At 40.1% G+C, this 20,988-nt stretch overlaps 2 protein-coding genes across 4 annotated transcripts in view; one reads left to right on the forward strand and one right to left on the reverse strand.

Moving 5' to 3' along the window:
* The window catches only part of DCP1B (decapping mRNA 1B), a 57,062-nt gene extending 50,601 nt beyond the window's left edge, over positions 1-6,461 (reverse strand). For 2 of the 3 annotated variants that reach the window (XM_029953177.1, XM_029953176.1), the window contains exon 1: positions 6,293-6,461. In XM_029953177.1, the coding sequence (XP_029809037.1) occupies positions 6,293-6,442 (150 nt within the window). In that variant the 5' untranslated portion in view covers positions 6,443-6,461. Of the gene's footprint in view, positions 1-1,838; positions 1,857-6,292 lie in introns of those variants that run through there. The other variant, XM_029953178.1, reaches the window with a different exon arrangement.
* The window catches only part of CACNA1C (calcium voltage-gated channel subunit alpha1 C), a 721,004-nt gene that overhangs the window by 29,449 nt on the left and 670,567 nt on the right, over positions 1-20,988 (forward strand). The window lies entirely within an intron of this gene.

Below are 20,988 nucleotides of genomic sequence, written 5' to 3' on the forward strand. Positions count from 1 at the left end.
TCCACCCTGTGAGCAGAGTACGGGGCGAGCCACGGAAATCACTGGGGTCTGCATTTCATTATGCTTCTCTTTCTGGGTTCACTTTCTCTTGCCATATCCTGTCACCTCGGAGAGCAGATGATCTGGCAATAGTAACTCTACTTTGACTACAACACAGGAGTGGAACGATACTGTCTTTTTCAGACAAATTAATCACCAACGTGGTGTGGACTATTTAGAGTCTAGTTCAGATCTTTGAAATCAAGATGGAAACATTGCCAAGCTAGGACTCAAGAAATCTGAGAGAAACTGGTTAGGTGGTAAAAAGAAAGTGATCAGCTGTCATTTCAGTTTATTTGGAAAGGCTCTCTTCCATCTCTCTGAGACAGGAGCCCAGGCCATGATGAAAATGTTCATCAATACCGTACATACTAAAAAAATGTTTTAACAGTTATCAGATTATAATTCAGAATTTCAAAGGTACTTTTATTATTTATATGGTTTAGTTTCAGCATTCCATTTAACCTAATATTTTATTATTAATCTCTATTATCAAAATCATTCAAAATTTAACTACACTGTAGTTTGGGGGGAAAATACAGTCTTTAAGAACAAGGGTATAATATTAAGTGATAACTTAAAAAATTTTTAATGTTTTGTTTATTTTTGAGAGAGAGAGACAGCGTGAGCAGGGAAGGGTCAGAGAGAGAGGGAGACACAGAATCCAAAGACAGGCTCCAGACTCTGAGCTAGCTGTCAGCACAGAGCCCGACGCGGGGCTCGAACCCACGGACCATGAGGTCATGACCTGAGCCGAAGCCGGACGCTCAACCGACTGAGCCACGCAGGCACGCATAGTAATAAATTTTTAAAGATATATTTTTGTATGATCTCCACACCCAACATGGGGATCTAACTTGAAACCCTGAGAACAAGCGTCATATGTTCTGATTGAGCCAGGCAGGTTCCCTAAATGATAATTTTTTAAAGGCACATGAAATATTGGAAGCATGATCCTCTCATAAGCTCAAGTGATTTCAGCAATTTTCTTGGTCACCTTAGTTCAGCTGGTCCCCACATCAGCATCACCTGGGAACTTGTTAGAAATGCAAATTATTAGCCCCCTCCCCAGACCTATTGAATCAGACGCTGGGGTGCTGCCTAGCACTTTTTTATTAAGCTGTCAGGGGGCTCTGATTCAGGTTTTTGAAAACCGCTATCTTAGCTCAGTAGCATATTCTCGGCCCACAGAACTATATTAGGAGTCATGAAAGCAAAACCCACTATGCCTCAAACTATATCAAACATCACCAAACACTGTTTTTTAAGAGCAAACGGATATTAAGAGTAAATTATTTGACAAGAATTTTAATTATTATAGAATGTGATTAGAAATAACTTATAAGTGAAAACAATTTTAGTCAGTCTTTTTCTCTAATACAAAAACATTGTTAAGAGTGTTAGAGTTCATCCTTAAACTGGATTTATTATAAGGTTCATATGAATCACTCCAGTGTACTGTGAAAAATATCCTTATTTCTTAAATGTGGTCCTTTTCTATTGTGCTTGGAAAAATACTGAGTCAAAAACAAAAAAAAGATACAGAAACATTACTTATCTTTACTTGTGTAAACAAACATGGTCAATTCCTATCTGTTGAGAAATCTATATCCTGGGTGCATTTTAAATGCTAAGAATTACTTAAACTGCCACAGTATTAATCCAAATGAGAAAATGGCCACTATGAATAAATATTACCCAAAAAAATTTGTGGGCATTTCTAAAGTTCAGCTGGTACAGTCAGCAAGTATTTACTACTCCACAGAGCCTTTAAGAATAATTTGTAAAGATTGGGGCACCTGTGTGGCTCAGTCGATTCACCGGCAGATTTTGGTTCAGGTCATGGTTCCAGCCCTGCACAGGGCTGTGCTGAGTCAGGAGCCTGTTTCAGATTCTGTGTCTCCTCTCTCTCTTTGCCCCTCCCCTGCTCACACTCTTGTCTCTTTCTCTCAAAAATAAATAAAAAGAGAGAGAGAGAGAGAGAGAGAGAGAGAGAGAGAGAGAGAGAGAGAGAGAGAAAGAGAGAGAGAGAAGAATTTTAAAGATTAAATTTGGGGTATTATTTATTACATTGGTAAGAAACTGAAACTGAGATACGTCCTGGTGAAGGAACTAGACTAAGAGCCTAGATGTATTGCCAGGGGCACTTGCTGCCAGGCCAAAACGTTTTCCTGTCTTCCAGTATTTGACCTTGTACTTTCACCTTAGTGATCCAAACCAGGACATTTCTATAGATCAGCACACATAAAGCTAATAGGTTTTGACTTGTTTCCTTTATTCCTCCACAAAGTAGTAATAGAAATTACCTTTTCTTATAAAATTAAAAATTAAAAAGAGGGGCACCTGGGTGGCTCAGTCGGGTAAGCCTCGACTTCGGCTCAGGTCAGATCTCACGTTTGTGGGTTCAAGTCCTGCGTCAGGTTCTGTGCTGACAGCTAGCTCAGAGCCTGTCACCTGCTTCCAGTTCTGTGTCTCCTTCTCTCTCTGCCCCTCCCCCTCTCATGCTCTGTCTCTCTCTCTCTGTATCAAACATAAATAAAACATTAAAAAAATTTTTTTTAATTAAAGACATTGATGCCCAATTTTAGTTGTGAAAAATCCAGAATCAGAAATATAAGAGGCATATTTCTTCTGAAATTATTCTCCAACTGATAATGAGCAATTTTTAAAAATTCCAAATATAAGTGAAATCATACAGTATTGGTTATTTCTTCCTTTGACTTATTTCACTTAGCATAGAGCCCTCAAGGTAATGGACCCCACCTCTTGACTGAGTGTTGTGGCCATTTTCAATTGCAACAGATGCTTCAAAAGTTAGAAATTCTCTGTGAATGGGTAGGGGCCATACTTTCACAGCCCAATACCACAGTTCTGGTCTCCCTGTATAGTGAACATCAGGCAACAGCTTTGGAGAGCTCTCCTTCGGATCCAGACCCGTAACTAGGTAACTCTGCACGAAACAAAATCCACTGTGTCCATTGCTACCATGAGCATTGGAATTGGCATTGAATTAAGTGTATATTGGGCTGACTAGTTTATTATTCCATCTCAGTTTCTCCACTGAAAAGAAATAACCAGTCTATACCCTCAGATCTTGATGAAAAAAACATTTTTTTGAAAAAACAGATATTAAGTGCTCTGTTACACCTGGATAAAAGGGACTTTATTAATGTAAATGCTGATCTATCATGGCCGAACAGCTCAAATTCATGCATTTTCCTGGTCCCTCCAGAGTTATCCAAAGGTAACCAGATTGTTTTTTTCCTAGGCAAAGCCCAGGGCTGAGGTTCTGGGGTATAGGTAGAACAAGATTTTATTAGATCCTCCTTAGGTCCTCCAGGCAAGGAGGACTTCTATGTTAAATCATTAGTTTATAGTTCTGGGTAATTTTAGCTAAAATATTTAAAGTACAATTTAATGATTTAATATTATACTCCATTACAAAATCTAACATTTATTTAAAAACTAAGCAGTACAAAATTGAAAATAAAATGGAAAATAGTGCTAGCGGGCAAATTATTGGAACTCGGCATAGTATTTGGCACTTTTGAAACAATCTCTGTATTACTGATTATTTATATTAATATAATGAAAAAGCAGGTCTCCATTTATCCTCATAAATCGGTCTCTCTCAGTCATGCATGTAGCACCTAAGTGACCTGTGAAGCTTTCAACAAACAGCAAGTGCCTAGACTTCACATCCAGAGGCACTGATCTGGCAGGTTACACTTTTGAAAACTCCAAGTGATTTTGATACACAGAAAACTTAGAAAACCACTAGCTAGAAACAAGAGGACAGTAGTCACTCTGAAGCAATTTCTCAAGCTCAGCACTTTCGACATCTGGAGCTAGATAAACCTTTGTCACAGGGGATTGTCCTGTGCGCAGATTTGGCAGCAACCCCCGCCTCCATCCTTCAGGTGCCAGCAACATGTTCCCTGGAGACGAAGTTCAAAACTAGTTACAAACCACTGCTCTGAGGACTGACGTGAAAATAAATAAGGTTATACTCTCCAACTGACGCACAGGTATTTTGTGGGAGCAGTCTTTCCAGATAATGGGAGGTGGTTCCAGCTCTAAAATTCCCATCCCAGTCATGACATAACCTTAATCCTTCCTTCAAGTATCTCATTCCCTGTCTACCCTTCATTCCTAATACCTCCTGCCTGCTCTCAATGCCTGAAATCATTCTTCATCTATTTCAGTGTAGGAAGAATTCCCTTCGGTTAAATCCCATCTGCTTTCTTGCATATACTTTCACCTCCAATCTCAAGACTGTTCTTTAAACTTTTGTTAGGTTTATGTTCAAAAGGCTCCTTGTCCTGAGGCTGAGTGATGGTATATAGAGACAGTGGTGACAAACTGTAGACCCTTAGCAACTGTCTGCATCTGAACTAGGTCTCTTTTTTCTGGCTACCACAGCCTTGAAGATCAGTACTTTGAAAGAATGACCTTTTACTGAATGAATTATGCCCTGTGTGAAGGCAACAAGTCCAGGAAGCAGGAAAACATAACTCCTGTAAATAATGCATTGTGACACTCTGCTTTTTGATGGGGCTTTAGAAGGACTTCACTGGCTATCTAATAAACCTCTGTAACTATTTCAACAGGTATCTAACACATAGATCCTGTCAAAAGCCTATAGGGGACAATTGTTTTCCAAGATAAATGCTCTCCTCTACATGTTAACAATTTCTCAAGATTCTCCAGACTAATCCCACTGTCCAGTCAGCTCACAGGACTATACATCCCTGATCCTTATCTACTACAAAATTACCTTGACAGAATTAGCAGTATGCCTTTGGCACTTTTTTTTTTTTAATAGAGCAGAAAAACAGAAATACAGGTGTAGAATATCTTTGTATTTTTTTCCTAAATTGTCACTGATGAAATTGTCTAGTACATTGCCTAACGTCCTTTACATAAAGACCCAGGTGACGAATTCCCCTGAAAATTAGGGAGAAATAACCTCTCTCCTGACCAAGTGGCATACTTTCTATTACAAGACAATGAATACTAAAGAGTTCTCCCAGTTTCCTTTTTTGCTCAACTACTAAAAGTACAGACCTAAATTCCTTGCTCCATTCCAGTAGATTTCCTCAGTTAAGAACTAGGGGCAAAGCAACTCTCTTCTCTCCCATTTTAGGATCTCCTTTTTAATATTTTTCCTTTTGTTAATGATTTTCAGGTGAAATTTTATTACAGCCTGATTAAGATCCACACTAGAAATAAGTAGGCTATATAAATGAACGCAAATGTTAAAAAATATGTGAATTTGTTCAATATGCATGTTTTCCTTGATTGAATTTTGAGGTTTTGGAGAATACATTTAAAAAAATCACCTGAAATCCACTCATCCAGGCCCAGTTCTTTATATTATTTTCTATCTTACTTAAAAATGATGGATGGTTATATAATGGATTAATATTATTTGGGACAAAATTCATTACGAGGAAAAGAGAAAAATCACATGTCTCTATATTCAAGTGGGTGGATTACAGACTCACATTAATTCCTGCAATAGGGCTCAAGTATCTTGTCTCCTACCCCATTCCAGTTGTGAGGAAAACTAAATTTCATCCCACTACTATTTACTGGAGTTTTGCTTTGAAAGATGCACTAAATAATTCAAATCTGAAACTCATTTTGGTTTGGGTAGGCTTTGGTGTAATGATCTTTCCAAGAGCGTCAGCCTCCTTCGAAGTGTTAGACCCAGCCCATTTCCTCCTTGATCTCCCGTGGCTTGCTCTTTTCTCGGTGTATTCCCTGAGTTCACAACTTCAACCGAGGTTTCCCATCTAAGACAGATGTTCCAGAACCAGAACTCGGCTTTTCCATCCGTCCCCTATCCCAGCCTCCCCTACGGCCACGTTTTACTGTTACAGAATCCTGCTTTACTTTCTCGTAGTACATCAATTTTCCGGCCTCGAGGCATCAGGCCCCGCTCCTTCCTTCAGCTCTTAGGGTTCCGTCCCTGATCGGTCTGGTCTCCCCACGTGGGGTATCGTAGATATTTACGTCTTTCCCCCAACTTCAGGTGGCTTCTCAGAGCGGCCTCTCTCTCCCCAACACCCCCGGCTCAGGGGTCCAATTAGCACAGCTTCGGCCTCAGGCCGCGATCCACCACCATCCACCTCCATCCACCTCCTGGGCGTCAGCGTCTGGTCCCCTTCCCCAGGTCCTGGAGCCCCGAGCCTGACCAGCCCGTCCCACCCTAGCCCTGCCTGCACGGCCCCGTCGCGTCCGCACGCACCCACTCGTTGGCCCGATGGCCAAAAGTGTACAGAGCCACCTGGCTGGCCACGTCCACGATGCGGTTGATATAGGGGTCGTGACGCTGCAGGGCAGCCAGGCTGATGTCGCGCCCCTTCCCCACCAGGCCTTCCGCCGCCATGGCCGCCATTTTCCCTCCCTCCCCGACATCAACCCGGCGCTGTCGGAAGCCACTCTCAATAGATCGCAGAACGAGCGAACCGCCTCGCAACCGAAAACACGAGGCGACCGCAAGTCCAGGGAGACCTTCCTTCTCCAGCCATGCCCCCACCCCCACCCTCTGTGACGGGCGCAAGACATTACTAATCGATGGCCGCACTCCCGCCCGCGACGATCGTTGCCACTCGCAACGGCAAGCCCGGGCTGGAGGTCTGAATCCGGTACCCACTGCCCAAGAGCTGTTTCCTTCTGTGAGCCTCGGAGCTGCACGCCCAATAAGGTGTATCTCTTGGATGTGCTCGACGCCTTGGCATGTATTTTCTTTGGCGCTCAGTGATCAAATCTATAATAATAAATAAGCCAGAAGCATTAATAACGGAGGAGACAGGGAACTGTGATTTCTGTAGGCGCTAACCCCAAGTGGTTCGCGAACCCCCTGGGAGTGCCTGACACCCTTTCAGTAGTCGGCCTGGTCAAAGCAATTTTCATGACAATGCTAAGATTTATTTGCCTCTTTCGCTGTGTTGACATTTGCACCAATAGTGCAAAAACCATAGCTGGTAAAAGTGCAGGTGTCTTACGATGAATCAAGGCAGCGGTACCACACTGTAAAAGCCGGTGTCACTTAAGAGTGTTCTCGATAAAGCAGTAAAAACTATTGATTTTATTAGAGTCCAAATCTTTGTTTCACTTTTTAAATTCTGTGTGAAAAAAATGAGAAGTGTGTTCAAAGCACATGTGCTGAATATGAGAGTACCACATCTTTGTCTCCAGGAAAACGCTTCTGTGGTTGAGTTGCAAGCTGAACCAGTATATTTTTATTTTTTCATAGAACACTATTTTTACTTGAAAGAAAGATGGACAAACTATGGTTATTCAGACATATTTGATAGACATTTTTTCAAAAATAAATAACATGCATCTGTCACTTTCAGGAAAACAAGGACAATTATTGTTGCCAATGATAATTTTTGAGCTTTCAAGCAAGAAATAGAAGATTAGAAAACATATATCTACTACCACAAGTTGGACAGCTGCTCAGTACTTGAAGTCTTTTCTCATGAGATCAGCAGGCATTTACAAAGTCTGTGATAAGCTTTTGGTCTTTAAACCTTGAGAGAAGGTGAATGTCAGTTTGGTTATGTATAACTGGATGCACATTTTTGTTAAAATCTTTTGGTAAATGTTTAATGTTTCTCTTATAAGGGAATTTGCCTTTGAGTCTTGGGACCTGTGGGCAAAGTCTACCTTTCCAATAGTTTAGGGAACATAGATACACCCTAGTTTTCTCTCTAGTAGTTGGTCCAATGCTTGTGAATAGACATTTAGTAAATGCTTATTCTATTGAACTAAACTATGAGATGGTTGAATTTACTTATGAAATGTCTTTTTTTTTTTTTTAAAGAGCTCTTGACTTCTAGAATACTGGAAGCCAAGTTGGGATAAAAGAATAGAATATAGCAAGTCCTGATCTTTCAGAGTTTACATTCCGAGGAGGATAGAAAAAAATGGAGTGTTTAAAAAAAAAAAAACTTACAAGGGGAAGAGGAGTGATGGGCATGGAGGAGGGCAATTGTGGGAATGAGCACTGGGTGTTTTATGGAAATCAACTTGACAATAAACTATAAAAAAATTAAAAACACTTTCCATATTGTAAGAAAAAAGAGAAAAGGGGAAAAACCTTGAGGATTAGAAATTACACTTAGGAAAAAAAAGATACATAATGTCGCAATGACTTCAGCATTGCCATATTGTTCATCTCCTGGCCCAAGAACTTTGTTCTCTTTTTTAAGATTGCTTTTCCCAGGGAACCAGGGTGGCTCAGCTGGTTCAGTGTCTGACTTCCGCTCAGGTCATGATTTCACTGCTGTAAGTTTGAGCCCCTTATTAGGTTCTCTGCTGTCAGCATGGAGCCCGCCTCAGATCCTCCATCCCTGTCTCTCTCTGCCCTCCCCAGGTCATGCTCTTTCAGAAATGAATAAACATTTAAATAAATAAAATTCTTTTCTCCCAAACTCTTAAAGCTTTAGCTTTCTAGGATAAAGACAGACTTCTACCTAATTTCTACTTGAATAACTTGCATAAAATCAGGTCATTACTTATCCAAATACACTAAATTTCAGGCTCTATGTTAGTAAAAAAAAAGACCATTTACAATAGGCTAATTCTTTTTTAGTCTATATCACTTCAACTTCCATTGGCTTCCACAGTGCTAGCATAGTTCCACTATGTTTCCAGAAGCCTCAGTATGATACCTTGAACAGCTATTGGTGACTTTGGGGTTTCATGATTATTTTATAACTGTCATTATGAGATAAAACATGCGCTAACACTTGGCATTTAAAGTTGCATACCACAATTTAAAACAAGTTTGTAGTATGATAAATAATGGCCAGGTCTGTGATTTTTATACCATTGCAATGACTAAGATAAAATTCACCACCTAATCCAGCAAGGTAATTTCAGGAATACAGTATGTTTAACTTGTTTGAAAATAGAGATATAACTGGAAAATGTTTGGTTTTGTAGGTGTGTATGAATATTTGTATAGGTATGTATGAATATTTGTATACAAATATAAACTGACTTTTTAGGGCATAATAATCTAGAAACAAAAATACATAGTTTGCTTTATTATTACTCTTTTCTTTATTGTGTAAATAATTTCTATAAGTTTTGCATTTTTCCTAGCATAGAATGTGTTGGAATGGAGGAGAAAGAGGAGTTTCCAGGACACTCCCTTAGAGTTTGTGACTCTAAAATGATTTAAACAACCTCTAATGTTCTGCTTGTGCTGCCTGTATGAATCACCCTTTTTGCTAGGAATTTTGTATTAAATGGTGATAGAAGTAAAGAATTAATGAATGCCCTTTTTCTCCTAGTGGAGGGAATGGTTTGAGGCTGTGTTATCAGTTGCTTTCAGTACAAGGTTCATTTCTTTTTCACGCAGCAGTATTTAGTGGAAAAGGCACCTTTTGGAAAGGGAAATTACTTTAACCCTTTTTTATCTGTCACCTTCAGCAAGTGACCTCACCTGTAACTTGGGGATCCTTAGAAATATATGCCCTACCAATTTTATAGGATAAATGAGATCAAGTGAGAAAGCATTACTTGAAAAAGATTTGCAATCTATAAAATGTTCTGCAAATGAAAAAAGCTATAATGATTATGATTTTACAACTGCACCATCATTACTATTATTTTCTTCATTGCTATTACTATTTCTAATAGAAGCCCAGAAGGATCCTTCTTGTTCAATTACCTAGTCAATGCTCAGTTCATCTCAACGAAGTTCTGTGTGACAAGGAGCTCATTAATTCCACAGACAGTTCATTCCAGGATTTTTACATGATAGAGAATCTGAGCTAAAACATACTTATCAGAAACTTCACAAAAAGAGGAATAAATAACACAGGAGATATAGCTCTGTGCTCCATGAGATTGCAAAAACAGTTAAGATGTGAAACAGCCATCAGAAGGCCTTAGAGCAGAATGAGAAGGGGCAGATGTGGGGAAGGATGGGACTTGTTGAGCTAATCTTTGCTTCAGCCTGTAAAAAAGATCAGAATTTCTCCAATCTGGGCCCAACCACTGCCAGGATTAAGCCTCTGCTAACCTGGCCTGGAGTGGACCTGGGGTAATTGGAGCTCTCTGGTGTGGGGAGATCACACATGCACATTCTCTTCTAATCTTACTTTGCCTCTCTCTGCAAGTCCCACTAAACCCATTCATTTTATGTCCTTGTCAGGGGTCAGGCTTAGTGGGCTTAGAGGACATCTATCATAACAACATATTTTCAGCTACTTCCCAATGTCCAGAACATACTAAAGCACGAAGAAGTGCCTTTAATTCCACACAAAGAGATTATAAGCTTAAAATACAAAAAACCACTGGTAACTTATGTTCATGAGTCTCAATACCTGATTGCTAAGAAGGCTTGAAGAAAGGGTGAGTTGAGAGGGCAAAGTCTCCCTCTTTTGAGAGTGCACCATGGAAGCTTCCATAGAAGTTGCGTAGACCATTGCTGTGTCTCTGCAAACACAACCAGCTCTATGTCATATGATTCAGGAAGCTGGTATTGAATGTGGCCAATTTCACATATAGCAGTTTTCCTGGGACTGTGTTGGGGTATGGGGGATTCCTAGTGGACTGTCCATTCGGACAAGGATAGTAAACTGAGTTACCTCTTGAATCACCTCGTGTATATGGTGCTAGCTGGCTTACCATAGCAGTACCAGTGCCAGGGAGGGGTGGCCTTAAGATTATTTGACTTGGGTGGAGTCCACAGTTCTAGGAAAGTCACTTAACTTCTCTGTGGAATACAGTGATTGAATGAGAAGGATGCTTCCCCCTCTAGATCCTGTGACTGTCTATTGAACTACCTCTATTCAACAAACCTGTTGATGATCCCAGAAACAATAATGAGCAATCTATTTAGTGCACAGTGAAATTAGGTCAAGATAGCAGCCCATTAAGGATTTATTTAATGTTATATCAAAACTGAGGGCTGAATATTTTAATCAAGAAAGAGAAAGGTGTCTCCTTCATTCATTGTGCTTTCTTGTTCTCAGACAGAAGTAGTCACTGCTTAGAGGAATAAGTGTTTATCCTTGCCACCCATGAGGTGGCCTGTTGCCAAGGATGATCAGCTCTCTCTGCAGATTTTTTGTCCAGGTGAAATACATATTTCAATTTACCTTGATGATTTACATAGCAGCCTATAGGAAGCAGTCAGAAAAAGTGTCAGGGACTCCTGGCTGGAATACATTCAAAGAGTTTTCTAATTACTTATTATTGATGCAACCTACCGTGTCAGCTCTTCATTTTGTGATTGATTTTTCTCTTTTTAAACTAATGTGTGAAGCCCCAAAGGGAAAACGAACAGCAAAATATTGTGCTGAACTAAACTTACATCCAAGGAAAGAGGCTTTGGAAAACCAATTGTCTTGGTCAGAAGCTAGGATTCTAAAAAATGGGCTAGAGGCCTGAGGGAGAGGTACAGAATCTGCTGATAAAATGCTGAGATTTCAAAACATTTCCCAGCCTGGACCCTCAAGCCTATTGTATGTAGTCTCTATTGGGCTGACAAACTTCAGCCCACAGGCCAAATATGACCCTCTGTCTGTTTCCTAAATAAAGTTTTATTGGGGCACAGTCGCATTCAATGTATTATCTGTGGTTGTTCTCACCCTCAAACAGGAGTTGAGTGGCTGCAACAAAAACCAGATGACCTGCAAAGCCTAAAATATTTACTGTTGTTTTCTTTGCAGAAAAAGTTTGCTGACCCCTGGTATATTTGGGGTTTAAATGGTTTTTTAAAGTTTATTTATTTGGGGGCAGAGAGAGAATACCAAGCAGGGTCCATGCTGAGAGCACAGAGCCCAATGTGGGGCTCAAACCCACGAACTATTAAATCATGACCTGAGTTGAAACCAGAGTCAGATGCTTAACTATTGGAGCCATCCAGGCATCCTTCCCTGGTTTATTTGTTACACAAACCAATAAGTAACCTACATCAATAGGCACCTAGTTTGTGAACATTGTAAGCAAAGTAACTAGAAGGGGCGACAATGGATGAAGCCTACTTTTTATTCTCAAGGAACGTAAAAGCTGGTCGAGGAGACAAAGATAAGCATACATGAAAAAATGGTGAACCATAAAATATAATATATAATCAAGGGTTAAATTGTGATGTGTGGACAAGCACCAGACTTTAAAGAAAGGGAAGTAGGCTGTGTGAGACCTCTAGTAGTTGGAGCAGGCAATATTTAATATAATAAAGTTCCAGGGTACCGTAAGAGCTTGGATGCTCCCTTGAGGTCTACTGTAATTGGATTTGACCTGTATTTCTACTCTAGTGTCATTTAAGTCACTGATATTTTTGGCCCTGTGCTTAGGGGATACCTTAATGACCAGAAGTATTTCTGAGTAACTTTAACTGATTGATTTTTCTGGGATTTGGGATTCCTTTAATATCCCTAAATTACAGAGAATTTAATTCAGTCATAGTGGCATAATGTCTTTCTTTTTGGAAAAAATATAGTATAATGATTAAGAACATGTGCTTTAGAGTCAAAGAAACCCAGGTCTAAATCCTGACCTCATCTCTTCCTAGCAATAGGAGGTTCAGTTAAACTATAGAGGCGTTCTGTTAAACTCTGGCCCTCAGTTTCTTCATCTGCAAATTAAGAACAATAATAATGCCTACCACTTCAGGTTGTTGTGAGAACTAAATCATATAGTACATGTGAAGTTCTTAGAATGTAGAGTGCTTGGTACAAAGATGGGATTCTATCAATGTTTAGTCATTGGCCATTACTTTTGATAACAGCAAGATTTATATCCTGGACAAGAGACTCACATAACCAGAACAAAAATTAGTACTTAATCATTTATTTATTAAAAATGTTTTAATGTTTATTTTTGAGAGAGAGAGAGCACGAGCAGGGGAGGGGCAGAGAGAGAGAGGGAGAGAGAGAGAGAGGGAGGAAGACACAGAATCTAAAGCAGGCTCCAGGCTCTGAGCTGTCAGCACAAAGCCCAATGCGAGGCTAGAACTCACAGACTGACCTGAGACGAAGTCAGATGCTCAACTGACTAAGTCGCCCAAGTACCTCTTCTCCCCCTTATTAGTTTGCTGATGGTTTTGATTCTTAATTTTTAATGTTATCATCATTGCCAGTCTCCTAAAATATTTCTGTGATGTACTTGGGAACTTGAAGACAGTGAGCACTATATAAAAAAATGCAAATACAGACCTACACTCTGGTGTTCTGCAGGAACCTTGAGCACTTTCAGGCTCTATATTGACTGTCTTTGGAGGAAAGGCAGGTTGACAGTGTACTAGCCTCTTGGATTGGGGATCAGCATCTGTGGGTTTTTACCTATTTCTGTGATTATAAGAGAAATCATGTAGAAACCAGACCAGTTTTTCTTATCTGTAATAGGGGGTAATAACATTTATTTTTGTAACTGTTGTGAGTATTCCTGAAAGAACTCTTTGAAACACTTTAAGTATTTTGATGTAATCATAAAATACAAGACTTTAAAATCAGGATTGGGTATTCAAAGAAGGCTCTCTTCCTCTGTGGACAAAGCCTGATGATAGCATTGCTTTTTGTTTTCCTTGAGATAATTTGGAGATTAAAGGGCAGGGTGTTTTCTACATTTCCTGCTGATTATAAATGGCCTTCTGCAGGGCTTTGACCTTCACTGCCCTTATGGAGACTCCTAGGAGCAGTGGCCATGACTCTAGCCAGCCTGGCTCACATTGTTACAGGGTTCTTCCTCTGAAGGCCTTTAGTATTAATACATTTACAAAGAACTGCAAACACTGAATCTGCTGTTTGGTTTTAGTTGCTTTTGTTAAGAATTATATGGGTTTTATAAGAAAATGAGGAAATGTCAGGAAAACAAACATATTTATTTAACCCAAATAAACCATGATTAGTCTAAACAGGGAGAATTCTTGTAGTAAGTAGGGCAGCTCCTGTCTCACTACTTCCCTGTGAAACAGATAGGAAGTATTGCTATATTTGTTTGTCAGGGAGCCTTTACATTTAATCATTTATTCACTCAGTAAACATTTGGTAAGCTTTTTTGATGCAACTGGCACTGGACTGGGAGCTGACACTACTGCAGTGAGCTAGACAGGCATGCCATACCCTCCTGGAGTTTAGTTTAATTGGGAAAATGGAAACATAAACAGCTAATGACAGCCAAGTTGTTGGTGCTATGTAAAAGGTTTGGGATGCCATGAGAGCAAATGGTGGAGGCTCAAGAAAGGCTTAGGTTTCTTTAAATGAATTGCCAAGTATAACAAAATGAAGGTGTTGTACATTCTCTCTTTAGGCTCAGACCAGGGTGGAATGGTCCCAAGACTGAGAGACTGGGCCCTGCTCATTCTACACCATGAGTTTTCTTGGGTGGTTTGAGTTTTTCATCTTAGAGATGCCCTAGACACTTGTCTGAGTGGTGCCACAGACATCATCCTAAAGCTACCTTGACACCTTTTGTTCTTGGAGCACAGCCAACTGACTGAGACCCTCCCAAGGGCAATCCTTTCCTCCTTGGGGACTGCCAAGTCTTGGTCCAGGTATTCATCTATATGAATAGTATGTACTCAAATTACCAATAGTTTTCATCTGCTCCACCCTCCCTTATTCTCCTTGAGGTCTCCCTTCCCAAGAGGGAAGACTGGATTCGCTATTTCTTCACACTTGTCACCCTGAAGCAGGGCAGAGGAGACCGTTGTCATCTATTAAAGGGCTAGTTTACCGATCAGTAGACTCTTCTGTACTCTGTTCCTTTCCCCAGTGCTAAATGATCTTCAAGTAGGGCTAGCAAGGTGTATTCATCAGGTTACATTTTTTCATTCTTATTCTTCCTAAGGAGCAAAGTGCTCCTTTACTGCATTTTGTGAAGTAAACTTTAGTGTTGGCTTGTCATAGCCCCAATTTCCCTTCACTGGGGACTAAAAAATCCAAGAGAAGGCTGGCTAGGAGTCCACATATGGAGATCCCAGGAGCCCCTTCTTTGCCCATGCCTAGGGATAGATGTGGGACAGGGATAATTCCTAGGCATTCATACTTGAATTATCACCAAGATAAAGTAGTTTTAGCTGCTTATTTATGTGGAAAAAAGCTAAGCTAGAGGAGTGGCTTTTGTGAGCTTACGCCAGTTTAGAGCAGAGAGCCTAGAGCAGAATTTCTCAAACCTGGCTACATATTAGAATCACTGGAAGGCATGTAAAAAGAATTACCAATGGCCAGGGCTCACCCAGAACAGTTCATCAAACTCTTAGGTTGGGTGGGCCTTGGTTAATCTCCTTAAAGTGAGTCTAACTGTAGCCAGGTTGGAAAGCCACTGGACAGCCTGGTTGGCAGTCTGTATGCCAAAGACAAGCTTCCTGGGTTCAGATGTGGCTCAGCTAGTTGGGAAATTCCTTATTCTTTGTCAATCTCAGTTTCCTTTCTATAAAATGAAGTTTATTTAAAAAAAATGTTTATTCATTTTCGAGAGAGACAGAGACAAACATGAGTGGGGGAAGGGCAAAGAGAAAGAGAGAGAGAGAATCCCAAGCAGGCTCCACACTGTCAACACAGAGCCTGACATGGGGCTTGAACTCATGAAATCATGAGATAATAACCTGAGCTGAAACCAGGAGTCAGACGTTCAACTGACTGAGTCACCCAGGCATCCCTATAAAATGAAGTTTCTAATGAATCCTACTTTGTAGGATTGTTGTTGAGAATTAAACAAGAAAATACAAATAAAGCACTTGAAATGTATCAAGTTCTTAAGAAAAATGGTAATGACAGAACAAGACTAAACTCTGGGTCTACTGATTTCCAGACAACACTCTTTCCACCATGATCATTTATTAAAGCCAATGGTGATCAATTCAGTGGCAATTGGGCTGCTCTATCCATTAAAATGAATAAAAATCATTAAAAAATGTCATTAAGGGGCACCTGGGTGACTCAGTTAGTTAAGCATCCCACTTGGGCTCAGGTCATGATCTATTATAGTTTTGCTATTACTTAAGGTGCCAGATGCTGGCTTCAGCCCAAGACATTCTGACTTAACTGATGATAGGGATGTGACCTGGGCATCAGGATTTTTAAAAGCTCCTAGATTATGTTAATATATATTAAAGTTTGGGAACCACTGAGTTATGAGCTTCCTGATCATTAAGGACACAACTGTAGGTAGACTGGAGTTAGATGTTTAGGAGGCTTCTGGATGTGGCTTGGACTTTGGGACTGGAGCTTTTTCTCTAGGCAACAGGCTACAGTTGAAGAAAGAAGTGACATTTGATTTCCAGAAAGATACTTCTGGCTGCAATGTAGAAAATAGATAGGGCTGGAGATAGGATAACTAACCCATTAGTGGAAAGAGATGACACTGAGTGCCTAAATTAGACTGGTATGGTCAGACTCTGATGCTAGGTATCAAAACCCTGGGCACACAGGGGAAAAGAAAAGGAGTCAGGGCAATGGAAAAGTTTTGCTTTCTGCTGGTTTTCAGCTTTGAAATAGAATTGCCCTCTTGGTAAATATCTAAAGAACTCAGCTGATACTTCATAGGTTGGTCTTTAAATGAAGGCAGCTCCTTCAAGGACTCTCAAGCATTTATGGATTTCAGAATCATACAGAGATGAATTTTCACCCTTAAAAAAATAAAAGAATACATATTTTGTAATTATTCAGTTAATTTTGGCAAAGTAGATAATTACACTCCCAAATAGACTTTTTGGAGGGAGAGGAGAGAAGGAGTGGTCTGGTTACTTACATTGATCCAATCACCTGGATAATTTTCAAATACCCACTTACCATTGTGAGTTGAAGATTTTTTTTGGCCTTATCTAATGCTTCTTATAATTAAAACATATTTTTACTGTTGTTGTGTCTGTGGAGCTTAATGTGACTCTGGTGGTGAGATGATTGGGTTCATTTGCTTTGTGCTCTATCAGATTTCTTTGTCAGTTGAGTGTAATGCCAGACTCATTCTCAGGAAGGAGGTAGAAGAAAGCAAGAAGAGCCAGCTGGATGCTTGCATCTTGGCTGGAAGGCATAACGTAACAAGTCAGAAGACCTTTGGTTGGTTTCTAAACTGAAACAACACAGTATTATTGTCTCAACGAAAGTGAGGTACAGAATATTTGCTAGAGCCCTCTAAAATAGAAAAATCATTCTTTGCTCAAAAGTCATACAAAATTAAGCCACTGGACAGAGTTTGACGACCCTTGGTCTAAGCAGTGAACAAAACAACACATGAAGGGCTGATAAGTAGCATTTGCTGATTTCCTTGTTGTAGATATTCTTACTAAGACTTGATTTCACATGGCAACATGAACATCACCCAATTGGAGTAGGGAAGAGATGCTCAGTAGCCTGTAGTTTTCCACAATACAACTACAACATACATAAATAAGTCCAAGAACAAAGATAATGGCAAAATGTAGTAAAGCAGTTAGGAAGTGATGAGGTTTTGACTGTTTCTTCCCTTTGTTTTTGATGTAACTTATTTAAGCGTAAGCTTACATAATTTGATGCCCGCTATGTTTAACAATTGGTTCACTAAATTTCTGAAAATTTACCAATCTTCTCTCATCAGATCCTGCACAACACTCATAGGTATGGTAGGCAGAATGGAAGGGAAGGTGGAATGTTGAGAAATGACTGGAGTAAAAGTGAAGGAGTGAGGAAAAATGAAATTCAAGGCTGTAGACAAACACCTGATCCATCAATTGAGATATAGCCAAGTTTGGGCATTGCACAAGACAGTAGCTGATTTTACAGAGCTAATTTGGTCTCTCTAGCTTAACAAGCATGACTCAACTAATTTAAGAAGAAAATCAGTTCAGTTTGACCAATACTTGGCAGGGACAGAACTTGACTTAATACGTGGCAAATCTGATTTTAAAAACACAGTACTCGAATTTACATGTGAGTAAAACTATAATGGGAAAACAAAAGATGGAGCTTTCCCCTTATCATCATGTTGGATTTTCTTTCCCAATCCAGCTCTCTTACAAACATGCAAATAAACTGAAGCCAGTTAAAGCAGCAGTCCCAAGTCCCTAATTAAAAAAAAATTCCTTTAAATATTGCCTGATGAGGAAGTAAAATTTATCACTCTCCCCTGAGAGAAAGGATTCCTGATTTCTGTGGACACTATTGTGGGGGAAAGGTAGAAGTAAAACTGGGAGGCTCCCTGAGTTGTTAGTTGGGCTCTAAGCTGCATGAGTCTTTAACTGCCCCAGAATAGTGCAAAATGGATGGTTTGGTAGGGAGGAAGGAGGAAGGGGAAAAGCAGAGGTTGAGATGCTTGAGGATGGGAAGTAGAATCCAGATGGCCTCTACTGTAACATGTTGTTTTTGTAAGAGGGTACTATTAACTATAGCACTGCCTGATTTGCTCACAGATTGATTCTGTTTTCAGTGTCCATAATATGTTAAATATTTATTTAATATGAAATATAAAACTGCATATATTTAATATTTACTACCTAATGGTAGTAAGACTTCAATGGTAGATGGTTTTATGTTTCTGTTGATTTCTCATGTTCCTTAAGTTTGTGTAGGGAGAAACCATTTATTAAATTTCTTCTTATGTTTCTTACTATACAACATTGTGGCATAAACATGATGGGCAATCTTTAAAATAGGGTTAAAGACAAACATTAAAGGTATATGATTCTTTCAGAGAACTTTCTCTCTCTCTCTCTCTCTCTCTCTCTCTCTCTCTCTCTCTCTCACACACACACACACACACACACACACACACTTCTCTTCGAAGCTGAAGGAAAGGCAGGAACAGAATCCTATCAGCAAATGCCCTTTGATGGACATCAATAAAAATAATTGCTAACTTTCACTGAGGAGTCTCTGTATGCCAGATACCATGCTAAGCATTTACATGAATTACATCATTTAAATTTCAGAATAACTCTGTGAGATGGCTACTAATATTATCCAGACTTTTCAGATAAATTAACAAGGATCAGGAGTATTAAATACGTTGCTCAGAGTTACAGTAGTTGGAAGAGCTGGTTGGGGTGCCTAGGACCATTTGTTCTCCAAATCTGTGCTCTGCACCTTTACTTCCTGGTACCTTCCTTCCCAAGTGATTAATCAGGATAGGTTTCCTGAAGTCGATTTACATGGAGTTAACTTCAGAATGAAGGAATAAAAATAGAAGGCACTGGGGGATGGGAGAAGGTAGACTCCTTAAGGCAGATACAGTAGAAAAGGAGGAGAAAAATTCTAGATACTTTAAGCTTTCCGAGTCTATAAGTACACTTGGCTGGAATGAAATGGTTGAAGGGGAAAGAAGGGAAGACAGAAGGGCTGATTTGGTGGAAGGCCATGGAGGGAATAAAATTAGACATTGTAGTTACAGAATAGAAACTCTGAAACTACACTGAATCTACAGCATCTCAGGAATGGAAGAGAACTTGAATGCCATCTGCCTAATACATAAATTTGCTCTGCATCTTGACAAGATGGTTGTTAAGCCTCCTTGAATGCCCTTGAAGATGGAGAACTCATTAGGCAGTCTCAGCAGATGGTGTATTAGAAAGTTTCTCCTCTTGTGAAACCTATATATGCCTACCAGTAACTTCTCAGTGGCCAGGAACTGACTTTTTAGTGCCATATACAACAAGTCTCAGAATAGCTCCTAGGGTAAAGACAGAAATATCCACACATTGACTATTTTTTCCCAGTAGTAAAATTATTCCTAGATATTGAGTTCACAAATGCTCCCTAATATCATTCAGGACACTTCTCAATCAACTAGAATCCTCGTAGGTAATAATAATAATAATAGTTGATAATAGCTGAGTGGGTGTTTATATGCCAGGAGCTTTATATGTATCATTTCCTAGACTATTATTTCTGTCATATAGCTGAGAAAGCTGATGCTCAGAGAGCTTAAACACCTTGCTCAGGGTCACCCAGCTTATAGACAGAGGAGTTGGGGGTTGCATACAGGCAGCTTGGATCCAGAGCTAGAATTCCCAATAAATAAACCAATCTGCCTGGTATAAAAAGAGAATTTTACAGAAGACAGAGTCTACCCAGGGCTGGCTTCATGGATGTGTAACTTGCACAGTCCCCACTTGGAAGGGCTCTGAGCTTGGTTTAATGCTCTGCTGTCCTTGTCTTAAAATTCCTAATGTATCGGGAATAGGGAGCCCTGCAATCTCATTTTACACTGATCCTTGAAAATCACCATTGAAACAATCAAGCTGAAGAAGAAACTACTTTGGGGGGGGTGCAGCGTGGTACATCTAATGTTCTGTAATTGAGAAGGTTAATATGTTTTGGAGTGACCTGTAGAACCCACGTCCCATTCTGTGGTTCCTGATTCACTGCTCTGGAAAGCCCCAGAGGGCAGCTGCAGTGGTCTGGGCACAGGATGCATGGATGGCTTCTTTCCTTGTACCTTCAATGCTATGCACAGAGGATGGGCCGAGTTCTGGCAAGGATGCTTTTACATTTTTGGTTTTCTTACTTTCTACTCCTTTGACATCATGTTTTCTGTCAAATGAAATTTATGGGCACATTATAGTAGTTGACAGGAACAACGAGCCTCCAGGATTTCCCTGGGAGAAACTTCCACCTGCTGAGTGAGAGCTTCCTCCTTTTGGCTAACGTGGAAGCTCCCGGCTCTCCTCATTACTTCCTCAGCCTGCTGCAAACGCCAGGAAGGCAGGCTTCACAAGAGCGGGCAGAGGTGGGATTTGGAGCTGCAGCGGGATCTTTCCGTAACTGTTCCAGGAAAAGTCAGCTGGAAGAGGTCATGTTGGCACTCCTTGGATATCTCCCTTCATTTTCTTAGCATATCCAGTTAAACAAAAATATGCCTAAGTAAATGTGGCTCAGCCTTTGGCTGCGAATTAAGAAAAAGGACAAACAACATGTAATAACATACATCTGCCCAACACCTTCTTTATAACATCCACTGCCTGATATGATGTTTCACTGCTCATTAGTCTTCATTTAGACT

Source organism: Suricata suricatta, chromosome 10 (genome assembly GCF_006229205.1).
Source record: "Suricata suricatta isolate VVHF042 chromosome 10, meerkat_22Aug2017_6uvM2_HiC, whole genome shotgun sequence".
NCBI classification, from domain to species: Eukaryota; Metazoa; Chordata; class Mammalia; order Carnivora; family Herpestidae; genus Suricata; species Suricata suricatta.